This window comes from Colletotrichum chrysophilum (genome assembly GCF_026319265.1).
Source record: "Colletotrichum chrysophilum strain AFK26 chromosome Unknown scaffold_23, whole genome shotgun sequence".
Classification (NCBI taxonomy): domain Eukaryota; kingdom Fungi; phylum Ascomycota; class Sordariomycetes; order Glomerellales; family Glomerellaceae; genus Colletotrichum; species Colletotrichum chrysophilum.
The window spans coordinates 470,600-491,063 of NW_026517310.1; the positions used below are offsets into that span (position 1 = coordinate 470,600).

The window sequence follows — 20,464 nt, forward strand, 5'->3', positions numbered from 1 at the left end:
AGGCATTCCCCCTCATGCTTTCTCCCCGCATCGGACTAGTTGTATCGGGCATGTTTCCGACCAGTGCCAACGCGGACTGCTCTTTTTGGCAAAAGCCGATCGGCGGGTGTCTCTCAAATCTCGAGAGGTACATATTTGCTTGCAGACGAGTAGACTGCGGCCTGCCAGAAGGGTTGGATAAAGATTGAGAACGAGAAGGTCACTATTTCTCGCGATGGAAACATCGAGGAAATCACAGTCCCCAACGAACGAACTGGAGTGCCGCCAGAGATACGTGCTTGGGTAGCCAGCCTCGCTGCCGGAAAGCTACGATCAGCACAAGGGCCAGATGCTGCCTCAGCTGACCTGGAATTGGCGAACCAAGGTTCCACTCAAGCACTGTGACCTACTTGATCACCAACTGGCAAAGATTGAACTCAGGCTGAAGAGCGGCCAGCAGGGAGGAGTAGCTATGGTATGCAAACATCGAATGGTGTCACTTTAAGATATTCAACACTTGAACCTTTGGAAGTTTTCTTACCAGTTTCTATTGACTGACATGATGGTTGCCCAATCCTGAAATCCCACTACGCAAGTTGCCTCGTCAACTCATCCCAGCACCGGTACGATCTTAGGTGAGGGACGGCCTAGTAACCAGAAGATTGAATGCCCCCTCACTTGATCAACCCCGCCTTCCATCATACATGGGGGCATGTACCTCGTCGAAAAAGCAAGCGTTGTTGCAATAATCTTGATCTAGTACGGTTGATACGTCGGATTTTCTCATTTGGGAAATCTCAGGAGGCGGATCCGAGCCAGCTTCCCCGGATTGTGCAAGTTTCCCCAGACTTACACCCCACAAAAACTGCAGACGCCTCAACATGGAATTCCTCATAACTCGAGACTACAGCCCATTCCTGATTGTTTTCCCTGGGTTCTTCAAATGACGCATCTTTCATCTCTTTCTCTTGTGATCTAAGTTAGCGTTTCTGCTTGTACTCCTAACGTTACACAATATTCGAAACACCTGTGCCCCTGGACAAAAGTCTAGACTCTATTGGCGTCAACCCTTAAGCAATATCGATATGTCATTACGAAATAACTGGGCTCATTACAAGTGGGCAATCTTCTATTGCGCCGTTTCGGCCATTGGAGCTCTCTGCTATGGCTACGATAATACATATTACAACGGAGTATTAGCTATGCAGGAGTTCAAGAATGACTATGGAAATATTTGCGATACCAACGGCAAGCTCGCTCTGTCTTCATCCTTTCAGTCCGTGACAGCCTCCGCCATTTACATCGGCGACTTGCTGGGCGCAATCATTGCCGCTCTCATTGCCGCTCCGCTCAATGATCGGTACGGCAGAAAGTCTACGTTTTGGCTGGCTTCGCTCTGCATATTTATCGGCGGCATTTGTCAAGTCGCAGACACGCTCAGCTCAGAAGGCCTTCTTGTGGTCGGACGTATCCTGATTGGCCTTGGAGTCGGCCAATTTACCGTCACTTCGTTGTTGTACATTGGCGAAGTTGCACCCCCCTCAATTCGTGGACCAGCGCTTATGTGCTTCCAATTTCTCCAATCCTGGTCTCAACTATGCGCGTCTGCGATCAACCAGGGCACCCAAAACATCAAAAGCTCACTCGGATACCGCATTCCCATGGGAGGTCTCGTCGTACTTCCCCTGATAATGGCCGCCCTTCTTCCGTTCATCCCAGAGAGCCCGCTGTGGTACGTGCTCAAAGGCCGTCGTACGGAGGCCGAGCAAAGCTTTCGCAGAATCAATCAAAGCAAGCCCAGCTACGACCCATCAGAGGACATGGCGACTGCTGAGAATGCGAAGAGCATAGAAGAGCACCATGCTGAGTTCTCTTCCTGGGGATCTCTGATAACGGACCCTATCGAAAGACGCAAGCTGACATACTCCGCTGGAGCTATGTTCGGCCAACAAATCTGTGGCATTCTGTTCTTCTACGTTTACGGCGTCGTCTTCGTCCAGGCTACTGGATTGGGCGACCCTTTTCTCGTTCAACTCATCACCAACATAGTCCAAATCTTTGCCGTGGGCGCCTCGGTAATTACGGCCAACAGAGTGCGCCGCCGTGTCAACCTCATGATCACCAACTTTATGATGCTGGTGGCTTTCATCATAATCGGTGGGGTCTCGATCAAGCCACTGAAATCTTCAACGCAATACGTTATTGTAGTGTTTTCCTTCGTTGTCGTGGTTGGCTTCAACTTCGGTCTTGGCCCCCTTGCGTATACCGTCGCTCGAGAAATGGCAGTCGGCCCCAACCAGAGCAAGATCATGTCTGCGAGTATCGTCATCTTCTACCTGACGACCTGGGCAGTATCGTTCACCGCGCCGTATCTGTACTATGATGCCGGGCTAGGCCCGATGGTGGGCTTCGTATACGCTGGCACGACGTGTCTCTCCATACTTTGGACATGGTTCTGTGTCGGCGAAACCGCTGGCAGATCAAGTTTGGAGATTTCAATGTTCTTCGCTGAGAAGGTTCCTGTCAGGGCTTGGAGGAGACATATGATCTCGGACACTCAGTCCTTGAGAGAGATGAACTCAGATGACAAAAGCAAGGACATGCGAAATGTCTCAACAACGGTAGAGCACCAAGAGTTTTCTGTTTAAAATCTTATAGCATTGTGTGTAACAGAAGCTTCGGAATCACTTGCGTAATTGCGCATTGAGATTGATGCCAGGATGTCTGTTTACGAATCGGAGCTGTGATCGGCGATGCCCTTTTCGTGCAGCTTAGGTCAATAGGAACATCCGATATACATAGGCTATGGACCAAAATAGCACCTGAATGTATCAACGTTGGTTGACACACTCTCAGTATTTGACTGGCTGATCTATTTTAACTGCCCTCCCCTCTTCTGGCGAATGAACGGAAAAGGGCTAACGCGGCGCATCCCCCGCAAATTTCCGTTTCGCAGAAGATTGACACTCTCCATGGTTGTCTATTTCCGGGGATTCCAGACTTCGGACATGCATGGTCTCGCGATGGGCTTTGTCTGTAGGGAAGCCCGCCTAACACCAGCTTGATCGGAGTGCCTGATGAGAGCCGCCCGCCAGCCGCCTCCTTCGTCCTGATGGTGTCCAAATGTCACGTTTGATCACCTGGAGACGTTGTCAGGCTGTGACTTGTAAGTAACAAGAAGTATGCAAGACTTGGGGGATTTCCCCTTCTGCCCCAAATTCGGGATTTGTAGGTAGCCAAGTCAAAGCGATACTTTGCGCATTGGGAGGAGTTTGAACGATATGTGAGTTTTAGATTCAAGATATAAGGGGTGGGTGATAGCGCACCGACATCGCTTCATACAGTCCTGCACTTGTAATCAATCTTCAAAATATTGACCCAGTCTTCTAAAAGATTTATTATGTTTCTGCTACTCGGTGAGACACAATTTTGGTCTCTTGAATCGAGATATCGTGTTTCTAATATTCTAAGTAGTGCTTCCCGCACTTGTCCTCTGGTGTACGGTCGGCGCACCGATAACAAGCTACCTCGCCGACCGGAAGGGTCTCAGAAAGTTCCCTAGCCCAGGATTTGCCGGCATCTCATGCTTGTGGCGTATCTTCTACTGCTTCAAATACCAGCACTTCGCGGCGGGGCACCAAGCACACAAGACGCTGGGCACGCATGTCCGCATTGCTCCCAACTACGTCTCCATCTCAGACCCTCGCGCTGTCTATGACATTTACGGCCACGGGGCCAACTTTCTCAAAGACGCTTGGTACGATGGAGGGGCCGGAGCGTTCCCCCATATGGCCGACGAGAGAATCAAGACTGAGCATCAGAGAAAGCGGAAGTTACTTGCCCACGTCTTCGCCCAAAAGTCCTTGTCGGAACAAGAGCCCGTCATTGCTGAGACGATCCGCATATTAATGACACAACTCATCATCTTTGCATACGGTGAGAGACCAGTCAACATGCGCCGATATTTCAACTACTTCACTATTGATGCTTTTTCAACGATGCTCTATGGCGAATCATTAAATTGCTTGAAGCGCGGTAGCGACCTGGTCAACGCCGAAACATCCGAGGGGGAGGTCTACCAAGCCCCTTTTATTCAGTCTTTGCTAGACGCCACTCACATCAACACAGTCCTTGGGATGGAAGCTGGTCTACTGTCCTTGACCAAGAAGTTTTTTTCCTGGCATCCGTACAAGAAGGCTGGCGCGGACTTCGATAATATCATCCGGCACTGCACCAAGGCGCGGTTCACATCCAAAGAGACGAAAGGGGATATCTTCCAAAAGCTGATAGTGAAAAACAACGGCGAACCGGTCAACCTTCCCTTTGGCGAGCTTTTTGCCGAATGCTCTGTCATGATGAACGCTGTTACGGAGACAACCACTGCTTCTCTCACAAACTCCTTGTACCTCATCTACACCCATCCAGATGTGGTCCAACAGCTCCGGAAAGAACTAGATCCTGTCATTCCGAGGAATACCGTACCAGCATACGACTCCGTCGGCCAGCTGCCGTTTCTGAGAGCCTGTGTTGAGGAATCTCTTCGCGTTCGACCTGCGACTTCTATGGGGTTGCCCAGGGTTGTCCCGGAAGGTGGTCGGATGATCGCAGTGCGGTTTGTGACCGAGGGCGTCACTGTGTCAGTTCCGACCTACACCCTGTTGCGCAATGTTGAGACTTTCGAGGACGCCGAGACGTACCGACCTCAGCGCTGGATTGACGGCGACAAGAACAAAATGCTCAAGGTCCACTTACCATTCAGCACAGGACCTCGGGCATGTATTGGCAGAAACATTGCCTACTTTGAGCAGCTAATGCTCATCTCAACCTTGGTACGAAACTTTGATTTTGAGTTGGCTTCGCCGGGCCAAGAGTTCAGGACTCTGGAGCGGTTCAACTCCAACCCAGATGAACTCTTCTTTCGATGTAGACTTCGCGATCTCTAGTGTAGCTAACAGATTGCCTCTTCTTTGATAATCGGCACTTGGTATTTCGCAAAACCTACCTCAATACCTTACCTTACCTCATGGTCATATATGCGTAGTACTGCCCTGCTATTGGTACTCCACAGCTCAGTCATTTTTGTTGAGGATGAAAAAACAAAAAAGGTTTCGAAGGCAAACAAGAGCTGAGATGAGATAGTGAACAACAAGCAGTAAGAAAGACCCCTCGGGCTTCAAAGCCGTGCGACAAGCGGCACTGGACGTCAGATGCCAGCAAACGCAAAGTCCTACAGCAAATATTCCTACGTAGGTAGATTGCCAAAGGAACTGAACTATCATACTGCACTTTTGGAGCTCTTCTTTTGGCCCAGACCCCGGATTTTGCGCGATCATTTAAAGGCTATGGCAGAGAAATTATGCTAGGAGCACCTTGGCAGAAACAACCTACAGCCCCAATGCTATGGCACCCGGACTGTCATGAGAGCAGTCCTAAGACCATCAAGCCGAGATTCTCGCGCGCAGTGAATCACAAGGTACAGCATCATCCATTCTTTTGAACTTGTTTTATTGCTCCCCAGCTTCATTAGACCCAGCCGCATGCTGGAATCGTAATGATAGTATGACCTCATTTGTACCACAGTTGAGCAGGTCTTTACGCACTTGGGCAAACGAAAGTCAAGAGAATGGCATTCAAGGGCGTCTCAGCATCATGAATGACTGCATAATGCTATGATTGCGTCGCATGTACATTCCCAACCATGACCAATCGGCTCAATTTCCCTTTGAAATCAGCCACACTGACGACGGCCCAGTGCCACGTCTAAGACCGTATTGTCTCGGGAGAGCAGGCTGTGAGAACCCGCCAAGGCCGCAGCCTTATTGCATTTGGTTCCAAGAATCTTCTCCTGATGTACAAGATCACGAAGTATCCTCGCCATGTATGGATTGGTAGAGTGCTTAATTACTATTCGACTTGTCAACGCTAACTCGTTGCGTATTTTCCAGCTTCTCAAAGAACATGCACTCCTCGATCTTTTCTTATTCTATCACAAGGCCCTACCCATTCCGATGGTTTACTCCAGTGGTAATAATTGGCGGGTTTATCCTCACGGTTATCTTCACCCTTCTGAATCTCAGCTCAAGCGTATACTATACAAAAGCTATCTACACAACAAACCCCAATGCAACTATCGAGAAACTAAACGCGCGGTATGTCAGATAGCCTCGTATAAATACATCCTCACTATCTATGTAACAACGAACAGTCGTGCTGATGTAACGATACCGTGGGTAGGTGGTTTCGCAGAGCACCATTCAATTGGCAAGGTGACGCGAAAGCTGAATGCCAACCTGCCTTGCTCTTGGTCGGAAGCTCCATTTCCACGGCAAACCTCGGCTTCAGATATCAGATCACGGGCATCAGACCCGTGCCTGGCAACGACCAGTCATCGTCTTCTCTGCCTGGTTCAATGCGATACATGAACTCCCTGCTGCAGAATTGCCAAGTGCAAGAAATTTTCATCTCCCTCAAGAAAGTTGACCCTTCTAAACCGCCGTCTTCAACATGGAACTCTTGGGAAGATTCCAGTGTGACTTCGACGCTGTGGTGCATCGTACTATCCGACGGGGGTGCCAAGAATGTCACAATGAAAGCCTCTAATGATAATGCGCAGAGAAATTTCAACTATGTTCTTGTGGATGACCCTAAAACGCACGCAAGCGTATGGTGGGGCACAAGATTACTGAATGCTTACTTGAATGGAGTGTTGACCACTGCCTCTCAAACAAGACTACCAGATGACTCTGTAGCTGTGGCTCGCGGTGGAATGAGATATATGCCCAACCCTTCAAATGATGAGTGAGTAGCCATCTTCATATTTGGACGTCTTGTGGGAAATCATTAACAGAGATTAAGTATACGGTCCGATGGCTTCTTCTATGCAAGATGGTTCTGGAATATGGAGGATGGCTTAAACAATAACAACGATGGCCGTATGCATGATCCGGGTTACAACAAGAAGGTGCTCGCTCTTGTTTAAGCAGACATAACTACGTGAAGATGAATCTAAAGACCAACATTTTCGCAGAACTCCTATTGGTCACCTGCCCTTACGGAGGGGCTTCACGTCGCCAAACTTCTATACTCATTGTTCGCCCAAGATTTGGGCAGCTGCTCGTCCCCAAATTTGCTTCTTGACGAAGACAGCCTCAAATTCGCAATTCTCTCTCCAAACAATATGAACCGGAAGCCTGGCGGTCTACTTAACAGTACTGGCCCCGACAGGCTAGACGGATTCTTCTTCAACCAAATACCGACGCCCGGTCGTACACTCGGTAACCCTGGAGAGGGCTTGACGAGCCTCAAAAACAGTTTCGAAAGGTTCAAGCCGTTAATGGATTCCCTTTCCTGCAAAGAAACCACTCTTGTTGCTGAATATCTCGGCTCAGTCCCCGAAAAGAAGAGCATTGGGGTCTTACTCTACTCCTTGGTGCTGGCAAATCTCGTGTTCCTCCAAGCGGCTTGGAAGCTTCTTCAGTGGACGGCCGGAAGTTTGGTGACAAAACGAGACTCCTCGGCGATGATCTGCGAAGGTTGCGTATATTTACGGTCTTTGGAGAATTCGGAACAAAAGGTGGATGCAGACGCAGTGGATGATGAGACCGGCGAACTCGGGAACGGATGCAGAAGGTCAGCAGATGCCTAGAACGAGACGTGGAAGAAGCATGGTTTGCACTGGTAGCTTTACACTGGTTTTCCTGCTTATACTCAGAATAAATAATTGACTCTTGATACTGGGCGAATGCAATACACTACCGACGCGACTCCGGCTGGTGGTGTGTTATTGACCCAAAAATGGCATTTACTTCGCTTTCCGAGTCATAAATGTACTCACTACACTTCTTTAGTATTCTATTGAGGAGAATTAGGATTTAATACATGGACCAAGAATCATGTGGTCTGGTCAGTGATTGAGTGGATGCGAAATACAACGCTGATGAGATACCGAGACAGGGCGAACACTCTAGTCAACCGCGATACCCAGCACGATCGTCAATGTGTCTTTCAGCTCCCGCGCCGCCCTGTCCTCTTCTTCCTCCAAGTCTTCTTCGAAGCCGCGACCGTAACCAAAGTACTGCCTGACACTACTGAGGTAGAAAGCCAAGTCCAATATGAACAGCGACCACTTAGACCGCACTGTCCTCCACATGGTTTCCTGACCGCTGGCCTGCACCGAGCGCATAGCCGCGGTGCCAATGAGCTTGACACGATTGACTGGCGAGCCGAGGAACCGGTTACTACCCTGCACCAGGCCGACGTTGCGTTCCAAAAAGACCAGCTCCGGAGGCCACAAGCCATCTGTTCCAAAGTAGCCGGCCGTTTCGGCAATTATGCGCTCGTCACGCTGCTCCGTCGTCTCTTCACTTCGCGCCTTTTTGGGCTTCTTGGAGCTCATCGTGAATGCATCGGCCCACGGTTCCGGATCCTCCATACCCCAGGCGTTGGACACCTTTTTCAAGGCGTCGGTGTCCTGCGTGAGGAGACCCTTCCAGAATTGGGCGTACTGCTGTCGCAGATTCTTGGAGAGGGTTATGTAGAGGCCATGGTCCAGAAGGACAATCTCGGGCTTGCCTGAAGGCAAGCGCCGCACAAATATGTTTCCCGGGTGAGGGTCGCAATGTACGAATCCGTAGCGAAACATTTGGGCCGAGAAGAGCTCAATGACTGTCTCCATGACATCGCCTAGGTTGAGCCTCAACCCACGGCCCGATGGTTTACTTGCTGCTGTAATGCCTTCCTTGTCCCGAAGCGTGAGACCGTGGATCCATTCAGTCGTCAAAATTCGCCTTGAACTCAGGTCGCTGTAGACTGTAGGAATATGAATACGGTCGCATAGGCGTGGGTCCTCTCGCGCAAACTTGGCAAGGCGCTCCGAGTTAGACCGTTCATGCACGAAATCAGTTTCTTGCATGACGTGGTTCATGAGGAAATCTCCGAGCGACGCCATGGGGATCGCGGTTTCCTCTGCGGCGAATTCGATCAAGCGCTTGAGCGTCGACAGATCGGAGGACACCTGTGCCGCGATCTGCCTCCGTTGGACCTTGATGGCAATCTCGCGGCCGTCCGGCAAGCGGGCATAGTGGACCTGGGCGATGGAAGCGGCCGCGCGAGGTTAGCGCTCGACGGCAGGGCCGAACAGCTGATCAGCGGTCTGTCCAAAGTCCTCCCAGATAACAGCCTCGACGTCGGACCATGGAGCTGGCGTGGCATCGTCGAATAGTTCGGAAAGTCTCTGCTGGTAGCACCCTGGCAGGACGCTACCCTGCATGGCCATAGCCTGACCGGCCTTGAGGTAGAGACCTCCGTTACTCTTCAGCATGTCGCAGACGCGGCGGGCGTTGCGCTCATGCAGGACATCGACGGGTACGCCAGCAATGTAGGGCTTGCTTCCAAGGTGCAGCTTGTAGTCAAGGCCGACGAGAGCCATGGTGGCGTATGCTCTGGCGCTGCGCATGCCCACGCTGCCTAGATAGAAGCGGTCGGCGGCATATCCTGCCAGGCCAAGGCCGCCGAGGAGGTACAAGAGCTTCTGGAAGATACGCCTCGGCTTCCCGGGCGTAGCGATGGGAGTAGGTCGGCGCGACACAGGATCCCGAGCCAGAAGAGGGCGAGAATTAATGCATCTTGCATGCTGCCGAGCGGTGGTTGCGATAGATGTCACCGTAGGGCTTGGATACCGACTAAACACTTGTAGATGAGAGATCAATAAAGATCTGCCCAGCAGGTAAGATGCTCGAGGAAGCCGAGAGCTGGCGCGGGGGTAGGCAGTCTGAACAGCCAGCGGCCCCAACCGGTGGAGAATTGGCTGGTACATGGTTGAGGCCCGGTTACCATGGCGCGTCCAGAGTGTTAAAGGGAGGGAAAAGACGAAGAAAGAACGCAAAGCAAGGCGTGAGGACGATGGAATAGAACGCCAGACATCCAATGCATGAGTACCTTAGGTACACACTCAGCGTCGTCGCGACCGTAAGCATAAGTGGGGTCGGGCCTGGAGGTAACTCAGATCTGTGCCCGAGGGACTTCAGTGTTTGGAACGCCTGGGAAGGGAAGAAGGATGCGCCCGGCTAGGGCACGTAACGTACCTACCTACGAATAAGGTATTTGGTGAACGGCCCTGCTCCGGAGTCCGAACGCCAACTGGGGCCGGGGCACGGGGGCGGAGGAACCGGCCCCACTATCGTTCCGGTCTCATACGGTACCACGGCACTCGACGAGTGACTAGGTTTGTACGTGTACCTCATGAGTGTGCCGAACACAATTTCTGCAGTTTCCTTAATGCCCATGAGAGCTGAGCTTGCGAGCCCAAAAGGGCGGGCTTGTTTGTGGTTATTGTGAGTTGCGTTATGATTTGTGTGGCTCCAGTGACTACTTTGGACCATCAGCCGCTGAGGAACATTAGGCGAGAGAAGAATTATGTGGGCTTTCGTCCTAGACACCAAAACTGAGTGCTCGCAGAGGTCACCTTCTGGATGAGGACTAGTGTGTTTAAGCGCCAGATCAATTGGTCTTGCGAATCAAAGTAACGCGTCTCTCGTTTTCACATCTCGCGACACTCTCGGAAGTCATGCTGCCTAAACGTCCAATGCTCTCAAGCCAACAAATTGGCGAGACACTGGCGCACGCGGCCACATAAAATCTTTCCCTGGTCTTAAACATGTCTGACTCTGACGACGAGGTGCCGAGTTACTCACGAGATGAAGTCGTTGCTGAACTGTCATCCTACTATGAGTTTCTGACACGAATTTTCCTTCCTCCGTCGGTGGTTCGATACCCTCTCGAGGGCGGGTGGCAACATATCAATAGAGACTGGATGAACACCTTTGCCCTTGGCAAGAACGATACAGTGCTTGATCTGATGAGGCATATCCCATACATCCGCCGCGACGAGATAGACGACTTCGAACCGTGGCACATCTTCGAGAGGACAACCGCGGTTGACTGCGCAGGTGACAAAGCTTTGAACTTTCCTGGCGAAAGCCAGAGAAAATTTTTGTTCGAGGGATGGACGATTCAAGTACCCGCGCACGTCTATGTGCTGGCAAGTCATCCTACCGGACGCGACGGCCACCACATTTTCATTGATACGGAGCGCGGGACCGTCATTCTTGCTGATGTTCAAGTCGGCCCAAAGCCAACCAAACTCTCGCAGGTTGACTCCCCTCCAGTCACATCAACCCCAGAACTCTACTGATGCAATATCTAAATAGGGCGATGAAGAGTGGCAGGAGCATGCAACCTACACAGTGACTGGCTTCTTCTCGAAACTGAAGAAGATGTGGAGAAATTTTGAACTCGTATGTGCTACCATATTTTTTGGGTTTTCTTGAGCCGCCTCAGTCTTACGGTAGATCATCTCACGCATTTACAACAGCATGCCAATGACAGAAGATCGGTTGAGTTCGGCCCTCCAGGCAAGGGCACTATGAAAATCTACCGTCAAGAGGGGCTCTTTACCGAAAGATATGATCGAGAGCGCTGCATGGATAAAGCAGAGAGATATGTCAACTTGGAGTACTTTCATTTTAGGCCTATGTTGCGAAGGATAAGGCGCAATTGGTGCTTAGCAATTGTGGTTCCACTTTTGCAACAGCCTATCACAGGAAAGCGGAAATACGAGGATATTTCGGAGTAGAGCTGTCCATATGGCAGTATTGACTGGTCGGAACGGGCCGGTCGGGGGCTGGCTAACGCAATTTTGCTGTGCACGAAAAGATGCGGTTTGCAACGGAGAACTTGGTCGTTATGAGCGTGGTTCTCGAACCGCTGATGGAGTCTTGGGCTCATGCATGAGCCCCTTTCCATAGCATAACTCATAGTCTGGCAAGTAATAATGTCAATCCCACGTCCTTCGCCTCAAGAAAGTGGTCTGGACCTTCGCAGAATTTCTTCTCGATGCCAGGCAAGCATGTGCATGGCGACCAAGAGATACCGCTGGGTTGCCATCCGACGATGAGGTATCTCGAATATGATAGCAAAAGATAAGGCAGCGGTGGCGAATACTTTCTTAAGGGTTCTGACAGTCTTCGTCGGCAATTCTGTCCAGTCATCGGCGAATACACTCCGTTGCGTTGACAGCGTCCACCCCGCAAGTTTTAGCCCGAAAAAGGCAAAAAAAGGGGCTTTTTACCGAAAAACCCCCAAATCACCCTAAACTTCACACCTCAATAACTCTATGCGTACGCAATCCGCGTAGCTAGAAATATAATCAATTAGTCTACTAGTTAAGGGCTATGACAAATTGACTTAGATGTGTATTAACTACGTATCCCTAGGCATAAGCAAAACTCTGCGCGCGGTTTTCATAGGGCCTGCCGTTCTCGCTAGGCAGATTATCTATTTATTTAGGCTACTTTTAGCTGCTAAGAAGCGCTATTTTAACCCCTATAATCTAATATGCCTCCTTAGGGATAAGTAGTATAATTATATAGTTATCTTTATAGCTTAATTAAGCGTTTTTAAATAGCTTTAATTACTTTTTATTATTATAGTTTTTATTATTTTATAAGTTATAGAATAATAGCTTTTCTTACTATAACTAGTTAGAGTAGTAAAATAAAATACTATTTATTTTATTCAACTAATTTAAAGTTTCTAATTAATTATGATTTTATCAATTATTTTAGCTCTTTTTAAAAATAAAAAGGTAAGTAAATAATATTTTTATTATTTTTACTTCTTATTATTTTTCTTTTCTTTTTCTTTAACCTTTCAAGAGTTTATAAATTATATATTAACCTCATACTACTTTCTTATTATTATACTAATATTTTAATTAAATAGATTCAATATTTTATAATATCTTCTTATATTATTTTTACTATTACGTATAAAGCTTATTTTATTATTATACTTATTATTTATAAGCTTATCTTTAGGACTTCTAAGTGTTATTATTCAGCTTATTTCTTTTTTAATATTTCTAATAACTTTAAAGAGGATAAACTAACTTCTCTTATTAGTTCTTGTTAACATATAAGATTCTTTTATAATAATAATAAAAATATAAGAATAATAATAACGCTTAACTTACTTTAATATTCTATGTAAAATAAACTAATAACATTTAAGGTATAAAACCTTAAATAAAAATACTCTATTTATTACAACTTATAACTATAATACTGATTATGTAATACGTATAGTTACGTAAGCACCTTATGTAATTAGCAGTTTAGTAGGTTACGTTTCAGATTATCTTTCCCCTCACTTTTCCCTACTAGAGGATGCAACCTGGATGTTACGGTCAGCTATCCGACAGTAGGGTCTGCTAACAGAAGTTGGGGATTGAGGTTAAAACAGTACACTGGGGCCGTGGTCGTAGGTCGTAGGTCGTAGGCTGTAGTAGATCAAGTCTTCAGAGGCTAAGGTGATCAGTCTTAGACTCAACAAGTAATTCGCAGTGAAGGTGAGCTGAAAGTATCTGTGGTGATTATCACAAGTTGATTGCTAAAGAGCTATGGAAGTATGACCATGAGCCAGCCTCAGGTCATACTATATACAAGTCTAATTCCGAACATGTTCCTTTGTACCTTGGGTCGATCCGGATCATTCTGATCCAGAATGATCGTTCGGCCCCCAAGTCGTGTTGGATCATATTGATCCAATATGATCGTTATCTTATCGTCACGTGACTTGAACTATAGTTCTTCCGTCTCCGAACGAGTCCCTGTTGTTCCCGTGATCCTGCAGTACAAATGTCCTGTCCTAGCCGCCCGATGCCCAAGTGGGTCGGTTAACTGTTATCTTGCATAACGGGTCGTAACAAATACCTCTAGGCTCTAGCTATAGTACTATTTCTAAAGAGTATTAGAGACGTAATAACGCTAGTTAGCTCCCTTGCCTTCTGCTTGCTCTGGATTAGCGCTGTTTATATTATGCAAGACGACGCAGCAGGCAAGGCGAGAGATATCCTAAACGTAGATATCATTAATGGGAGAGCTTCTGCGACGATTGTGGCCTTGTCCTGAAACAACGCAGATGAACAACCTCGAGGCTGGCCCTAAACTTTGGAAGGCGCTCGGCACGTACATGGAGCTTGTGTGCAACTACAGCAAACGGCAATTTCCCTTTGAACCTGACGTTTTGAATGGCTTCGCAGGCATCTTTGCGGTTCTCAACGAGGAGAACTTCAAGGGATCAATCAAAAACACGACCTCGTATGGCATTCCAAGCAGCATTTTCATCCATGCGCTTCTCTGGTCTCCTGCTGCGAGAATACCGCGAAGAGGCACCAATTTCCCAACTCAGAATGACTTCACGACAGGAAATCCAGCAGGCCTTGATTCAACAGCAGGGCGAAGTGGGGCGTCGCGACTTGTCGTGGTCGGCTATCGGCTAAACCTTGCTGTCCGGGCATAGCTGCTGACTAAAGAGCGGCGGAATAGCGTATATAGGAATATTGCTGTTGCTCAGTAAGCTGGGTGTGCTGTAAGCCATACTCATGCAAATAGCCCATAGCATTGCCTAACTTCATCCTTCCGGCCCAATCTACCTAGGTTTCAGGCGGGCGGGGCTCTGCGGGATTCTGACGCCACAGACTCCCAGGCAAAACACCAAACTTCACCCTTGGTCTACCAGGACACTTCGCCATCCATTTTTACGGTTGGCAACATGTTCTCCCATGATGTCTCGTCTATGATGATGGGGAAGTTCAGCGGCGGCCCGGACCTCTTTGGCAAGGAGCCTGGAGCGCGCCTCCCCCTCCTCTTTACCAAGGTGATGGAGGCTCGGCCAGCCGCATCACAGAGTTTACTCTTCCGTCTTCCACCAGAGATCCTCGGCGACATAATGGACTTGATTGCAGATGAAAAGCCCTCTCTGGCGTCTCTCGCTCTTGTCAACAGTGACTGCAGGCAGCTCGCTCGATCCTGCCAATTCGCGGTGGTCACCTTCGACTACAGCCCAGCATCTCGTCAACTTGCCCAACTCCTCTCAACAGAGGCCGCCTCTCGAGGTCCTCAGTCGCGCGGTCGAATTGGACCATGTATCCGACATGTGAAAGTGGCGTCAGACCCTGGCTGGCTCGGCGGTTTCCATAAAGAGCTCCATGACTCGATTTGGGGAGCCGACAGAGGCGAAATAACCGATGCTGTAAGAGAGCACATTGGTTCACTACAAAAAAAGGCAGAGTTGGAGTACGTGGCCAATCACCAGATGCCCATTCTTTTTGGCATCGGAGCGATGCCAAATTTGGAGGCTATTTCCTGGCTCGACGGACTGTGCCAGAGTCCCTATTTATTTACGACTCTCGCTGGATCTTCCGTTCAACATATCAAATTTCACGGCACAGTAAGCGAGGGACTTCTCGGAATACTAGACCAGCTTCCTGCACACTCATTTCAACAAGTTCGGTGTTTGGACCTCAATTTTACCCTTTGCGGAGATAGCCAACACAAGGTTGAGGAGGTCACAATTACAGACTGCGATACAGACACCGCTAAAGCACCCGACAACGAAGATTCATTCGCAAAATGGAAGCCTCAAAGCGATTGCCATGTCATCGCGGCGCTTATCAAGCGGTGCGAGCAGAGTCTTGAGACACTAGTCGTGCACAGAATGTTCCCGATGGGCACGACTGAAAAGAGACTATCATTGTCAAGCCGAGATATCAACCTCCGCAGTCTACGAACTCTCAACTTGTCCCACTGCCAGGTGGACTCGACAGCTTTGTGTGTCATGGTCTGCCCATCGCTTCGCCATCTCTCCATGCCATGGGAATGGGACGAGTCCTTCTTGTCTTGCGAGACACTTCGAGACCTCGAGACCTTAGTTGTTCCATTCGTAAGGGAAACCCCGGGGAAGCCCTATACTACTAGCCCGTTGATGAAGTTCCTCAATCGCCACCCGCATATCAAGAAATTGTGTCTCGGCCATGGTCCAGACGCCTTCATTGACAATCACCTCATGCCCTGCTTGTCCAACGGTAGTTGGGCCAACTTGAACTCGCTATCGTTGACATGGAAGGGGCCAGGCATGGAGGAATCAACTCGGCCGCACATTGCCCGGGTGTCCGAGTCTGCACTAGCCGCAATTGGGTCCTTGGATACCCTCGAGCAGCTCAGTTTGACCGCAGGAGTAAATTGTGGCTGGCGTCGCCAATGGTTGATTGACCACGATGCTGTTCGAGAGTCTCTCAAAGGCCTCACGCGATTGAAAAGACTCGCCATATCCCGGGATACGTACCCGGTTCCATACAACTTGGAAGAGCCGGAGTACTATTACGAGATCAAAGTCGTCGATCCGGAGGACCGCAAGCTTGCCAACAAGCGAGACTGGATGAATGAGCTCGAGCCGATTGAGGATTCTGACGGCGGAATCATGGATCCGGCGGATGAAATTTGGGAGTACGCACACCGCTACAAGATGTTCAAGCAAGCCGAGAAGTACGCCGAGGTGATTCCGACGCTGGAATGGGTCTACTGCGGCGAATGGCCGATGAAGTTCTTTGGTGGGCCGGTCTATGAGGATGGGGTTTGGGACGGGCAGACGACGCGTAAGGTTGCGTGGCCACAGGCTAAGGCGCGGGATTCGTGCTGGTCGTATTTACAGCACACGTTTGGCATGGGCCATAGAGAAGATTGAAATATGAGTCGCGGATGAAGGAGAGGAAAGGCCTTAATAATAGAAGCTAAAAGAAAACAACAGTATAGTAATCACTAAAACTGTAAGCGCCTCTGTCTGAGCGGGTTAAGATGCTGTCTTCATACAGGCTCTTCTAGCTATTGGTTTTCTAAGACGCAAAGGGAGGGGGGCACTGATAAAAATGTAATGGAGAACCAAAAACATACAACACCGGGTATTCGCTGGTCGTCACCGACCCAACTACTAATCCAGCCCTCACTGGAATCATCTAGATGGAGCGCAGGCGGCATCTTTCGTGATGGCTTCGCCAACCCAAAGTGGTGGGCACCGTTCCGATAAACGGACGGTACGGAACATAATCCGACCGGTCGCAGTCCGTTTCGGACGGTGAGGATGCCGTTGGTCTCGTCTTAGGACACCACGAGGCTATTTCGACCCCCGGGCGTGCTCATAGAGGCGTTCGTTCTGATCTCAGGCATACACTTGCTGCCTGAGCGCTTCCGGCTGAATCTCATTCTCGCTAAAAGGACAGGCTCATAGAACCCTCTACTTCCACACTGCCCTTGCAGTGAGACGCTCCCTAACCACAAGGAGCAAATTATTCGAGTGTGAAGCAATCAGAAGCATGTCTGGCACGAATCCAATGTTCGTCGCTATCGCAAGAGAGGCAATAGAGAGGCAACAGAGAGGCAACATAATGACCTGATAGAGGTGCAATAAATCGAGCGACGATATCGCCGCAATTAGCAACCAGACGACCATCACAAGCGTGTGGGAGACGAATGCAGCAAGACAAATGAAAACCTCACAGTCACGACAATGGCTCTGACGCGGAAGCGCAAGCCTTTCATCCCTTTGAACGCCAGATGTGTACTTCAGGGCCCAGTTAAGCGACTTCTCTGCAGTATCTCATTGGCCATGTGTCACCCTCTCAGGAAGACTGTCGATAAGCCTTGAAAACGAGGCTGCATTATATATTCGGCATTTGGTGCCAGCACCCAGCTCGAGGATGTCCACGCCTAAGAACGGGCCAGTTATGGCAGTCCGCAGGAGGCACTAGGTCAAAATTCAAAACTTGCGTAATTAGGTCAAATATCCAACATATAACTACCCTACCTATACGAAACGTAACCTTATAATTCACTTTACGTAAATCAGTTCTGCCAGTGCAGCCTTAGTTGTAGGGCAACGTGGGCATTGGGCCAGGCGCGGCCTTGGAGTTGCCGGTCATTCAAGCTCACTGATGTGGGGGACGGGGAGGAGGCCTGGGCACCCCGACTACGAAAAAAGGTGGTGTGCTGGCTGACAAGTCTAGACCCCCACCCCGCCCCGCGTCAATATTGCGTGGCTCTCAAATGGGGCGGCGGGGCTCCTTCCTACTTCTCCATCGGCTTCGCCTAACTTCGCGCTCTCGTTATTTTCGGCGTCCACTCATCAGTTACGAACAATACCCTGTCCAGTGGCCGGTGATGCCGCCATTCATCTACATCAACGGCTATCCCGGGGTGGGCAAGCTCACTGTAGCCAAAGAGCTGAAGTGTGTCTCGGTCCTACTGCGCCCGTCTGAGAAACGCTTCAAATCCACTAATACCAGCGCTCCGGGATCGGAAAGCAAACTGCTTCCGAAAGCCAAAACCTTTAGCAATCACCTCCTCATCGATCCCGCTGCAGCTGTTTTCGACAGAACTGCGTAAGAGTACCAGCCTCTTCGCCAGGTCTTGGTAAGCACCACCTGTCTGTCCTTCGAGCGATTCTCCTCTGACACCGGGTGCAGCGCAGGGAAGTCTTGACATCTATTGCAACCGCCAAGTCAACGCGCGACGTTACCTGGATCTTTACGGACCAGCAGTCTTCGAGCAATCTCGGAAGCTCCTCTGCCAGAGACTACCAGAATGCCGCAGGTGTCCGCGGCTCGCCGTTCATCTCCATAGTCTTGCATTGCGAGCTGGAAGAGAACTTAACGAGGGCCACGGGTGGGGATAGAGGCAAGGGATCCAATACCAAACTCACCGATCTAGACATCCTGCGCAGTATCAGGGAAAGAGAGGACATATTTCGTTTCCAAGATGAATATGAACTGGAGCTGGACGTCACGCAGTTGACTCCCAGCGAAGCGGCTGCCGCGATCCGCGATCACGTTGGTACGGCCCTCCGGTGAGACTGTTGATGGGGAACACTAAATGATGTCGGGGGAGGTAGCGCTTTTTCAAAGTCTGGAGAAATCGTTCGAGTTGCCATCGATTAGACGATTCACAGATATTAAGGGTTTCAAGCATGAGTTTGTCAGCCACCTCAACCGGGGACCATCTGACCGCGAGGTGCGCATTCTGTGCTGGCTGGTCAGTCGTCCTCGTCACCATGGTGGCGTGCTCTTTCTCCCCGTGGGCGACAGCACAGGTACCATTCAGGTCGTTGTTGAGTCATCCAAAGTGCCTTGCTGGTTCGAACTCAAAATTTTGAAGCCGGAGTCGAGTCTCATGGTGCATGGATCTCTTGCATTCCGTCATGATGCGACCTTCGACATCGTCGCCCGCGGTGTGAGTATCATCTCCAAGGCAACTGGTATGCTCCATTCCGACATTCGGCACGCTGGCCCGAGCATCCTTGGATCGCAGAACACCGATGTTCTGCTCTCGCATAGGCATCTCTACCTCCGGAACCCCTTAATCCTGGCGCTCAACCTATACCGATCTCAGTGTTTTTCAGCTGTGCACGAGTGGTTCAAGGCCCATCAATTCGTTGAGATTAGTGCACCACTGATCACACCCTCCATACTTTACGAGCCAAGTTCCGCCATTCACATCTCCAATCTGAAAACGACCAAGCCCCTATTTCTGTCCCAGTGCGCTGGCTTCTATCTCGAAGCCGCTGCCCATGCCCACGAGCGGGTGTACAACCTGGGGCCCAGCTTCAGAAATGAGAGCCGAACTAACCGCCATCTCATGGAGTACTGGCACATCAAGGCAGAGCTTTGCTCGGGAGGGATGAACGATATCATGGATCTAGTCGAGATCTTTCTGCACGACATTTTCAAGGCGGTACTTCAGCACACAAAGAAAGTAGCTGCAGTTCTTGGCACAGCGCCCGCAGGTATACCGGTCCCGTTCGCGCGCATAACTTACCGGGAAGCTCTCAACCTCCTAAACGTAAAGGTCACGACATTTCTTTGGTCAAAACATTTCCAAGCAAGCCGAGGATGCCCTCACGAACCACTTCGGCGGACCTGTCTGGCTGATGCACAAACCTCGCTGTCTCGAGCCATTTCCTTACCGCGTATACCCGGATGACGAGGAGCTGACGATGACGGCGGACCTGATCTCGTCCGGGGGCTTCGGTGAGATATGTGGTGTGGCTGAAAAGTCTTTCACTAGGGAAGACATCGAGTTGCGGCTGAAGAGGAAGGGAAAGGCCGAGATCCGGGACGTGTACGGGTGGGTGCTACAGTCTCGGGATTTCGGCATGGTACCCCACACGGCATTTGGCATGGGTTTCGAGCGTGTCTTGAGATGGTTTTGTGGTGTGGGTCACGTCAAGGACATGATTCCTTTCCCCCGAATTTTCGGCCGTGACCCGACTCCGTAGGTCGGAGTTGTCTAGTTTTTTTCGTTGTTGTTGTATTTAGTCCCAGGGCAGCAAGAGCGAAGCCCTTGTGGCAACCTCCCAAGGGGTATACAGCCAGCGCAGCCGCCAAAGCAAATAAAGCAAATCGGCCCTCATATTTGCTTATTTGCCTCATCGCCGCTAAATCCTTGCTTATTTGGCCCTGTTGATAAATCTATCAAATCAAAGGCACGTGAATGCTTGTATTGCCTGATTAGGAAATAATTGAAGCTATTCACAGGTCTCTCTAGATGTCACGGATGAACTACGAATCCATCGATCCCTGAGACTGGTAGAACCCCTC

At 49.8% G+C, this 20,464-nt stretch overlaps 5 protein-coding genes across 5 annotated transcripts; 4 read left to right on the plus strand and 1 right to left on the minus strand.

The window, feature by feature from the left end:
* Nucleotides 1-1,670: 1,670 nt before the first annotated feature.
* Nucleotides 1,671-2,491, plus strand: COL26b_004048 (uncharacterized protein; the record flags this gene model as incomplete). Its single annotated transcript, XM_053176932.1, has 2 exons — nt 1,671-2,381; nt 2,459-2,491. The coding sequence occupies 2 exons, from the start codon at nt 1,671-1,673 to the stop codon at nt 2,489-2,491; spliced, it is 744 nt and encodes a 247-aa protein (XP_053039254.1).
* Nucleotides 2,492-3,379: 888 nt separating this feature from the next.
* COL26b_004049 (uncharacterized protein) lies at nt 3,380-4,922 on the plus strand (the record flags this gene model as incomplete). The annotated part of the gene is made up of 2 exons (XM_053176933.1): nt 3,380-3,395; nt 3,454-4,922. The coding sequence occupies 2 exons, from the start codon at nt 3,380-3,382 to the stop codon at nt 4,920-4,922; spliced, it is 1,485 nt and encodes a 494-aa protein (XP_053039255.1).
* A 3,020-nt stretch (nt 4,923-7,942) lies between these two features.
* On the minus strand, nt 7,943-9,406 carry COL26b_004050 (uncharacterized protein; the record flags this gene model as incomplete). The annotated part of the gene is made up of 2 exons (XM_053176934.1): nt 7,943-9,064; nt 9,104-9,406. 2 exons carry the CDS (start codon nt 9,404-9,406, stop codon nt 7,943-7,945), a joined length of 1,425 nt encoding a protein of 474 aa, XP_053039256.1.
* Nucleotides 9,407-16,093: 6,687 nt separating this feature from the next.
* COL26b_004051 (uncharacterized protein) lies at nt 16,094-16,560 on the plus strand (the record flags this gene model as incomplete). The annotated part of the gene is made up of 2 exons (XM_053176935.1): nt 16,094-16,098; nt 16,137-16,560. 2 exons carry the CDS (start codon nt 16,094-16,096, stop codon nt 16,558-16,560), a joined length of 429 nt encoding a protein of 142 aa, XP_053039257.1.
* Nucleotides 16,561-18,029: 1,469 nt separating this feature from the next.
* Nucleotides 18,030-20,142, plus strand: COL26b_004052 (uncharacterized protein; the record flags this gene model as incomplete). Its single annotated transcript, XM_053176936.1, has 4 exons — nt 18,030-18,250; nt 18,340-18,701; nt 18,817-19,598; nt 19,747-20,142. 4 exons carry the CDS (start codon nt 18,030-18,032, stop codon nt 20,140-20,142), a joined length of 1,761 nt encoding a protein of 586 aa, XP_053039258.1.
* Between the last annotated feature and the right edge of the window lie 322 nt (nt 20,143-20,464).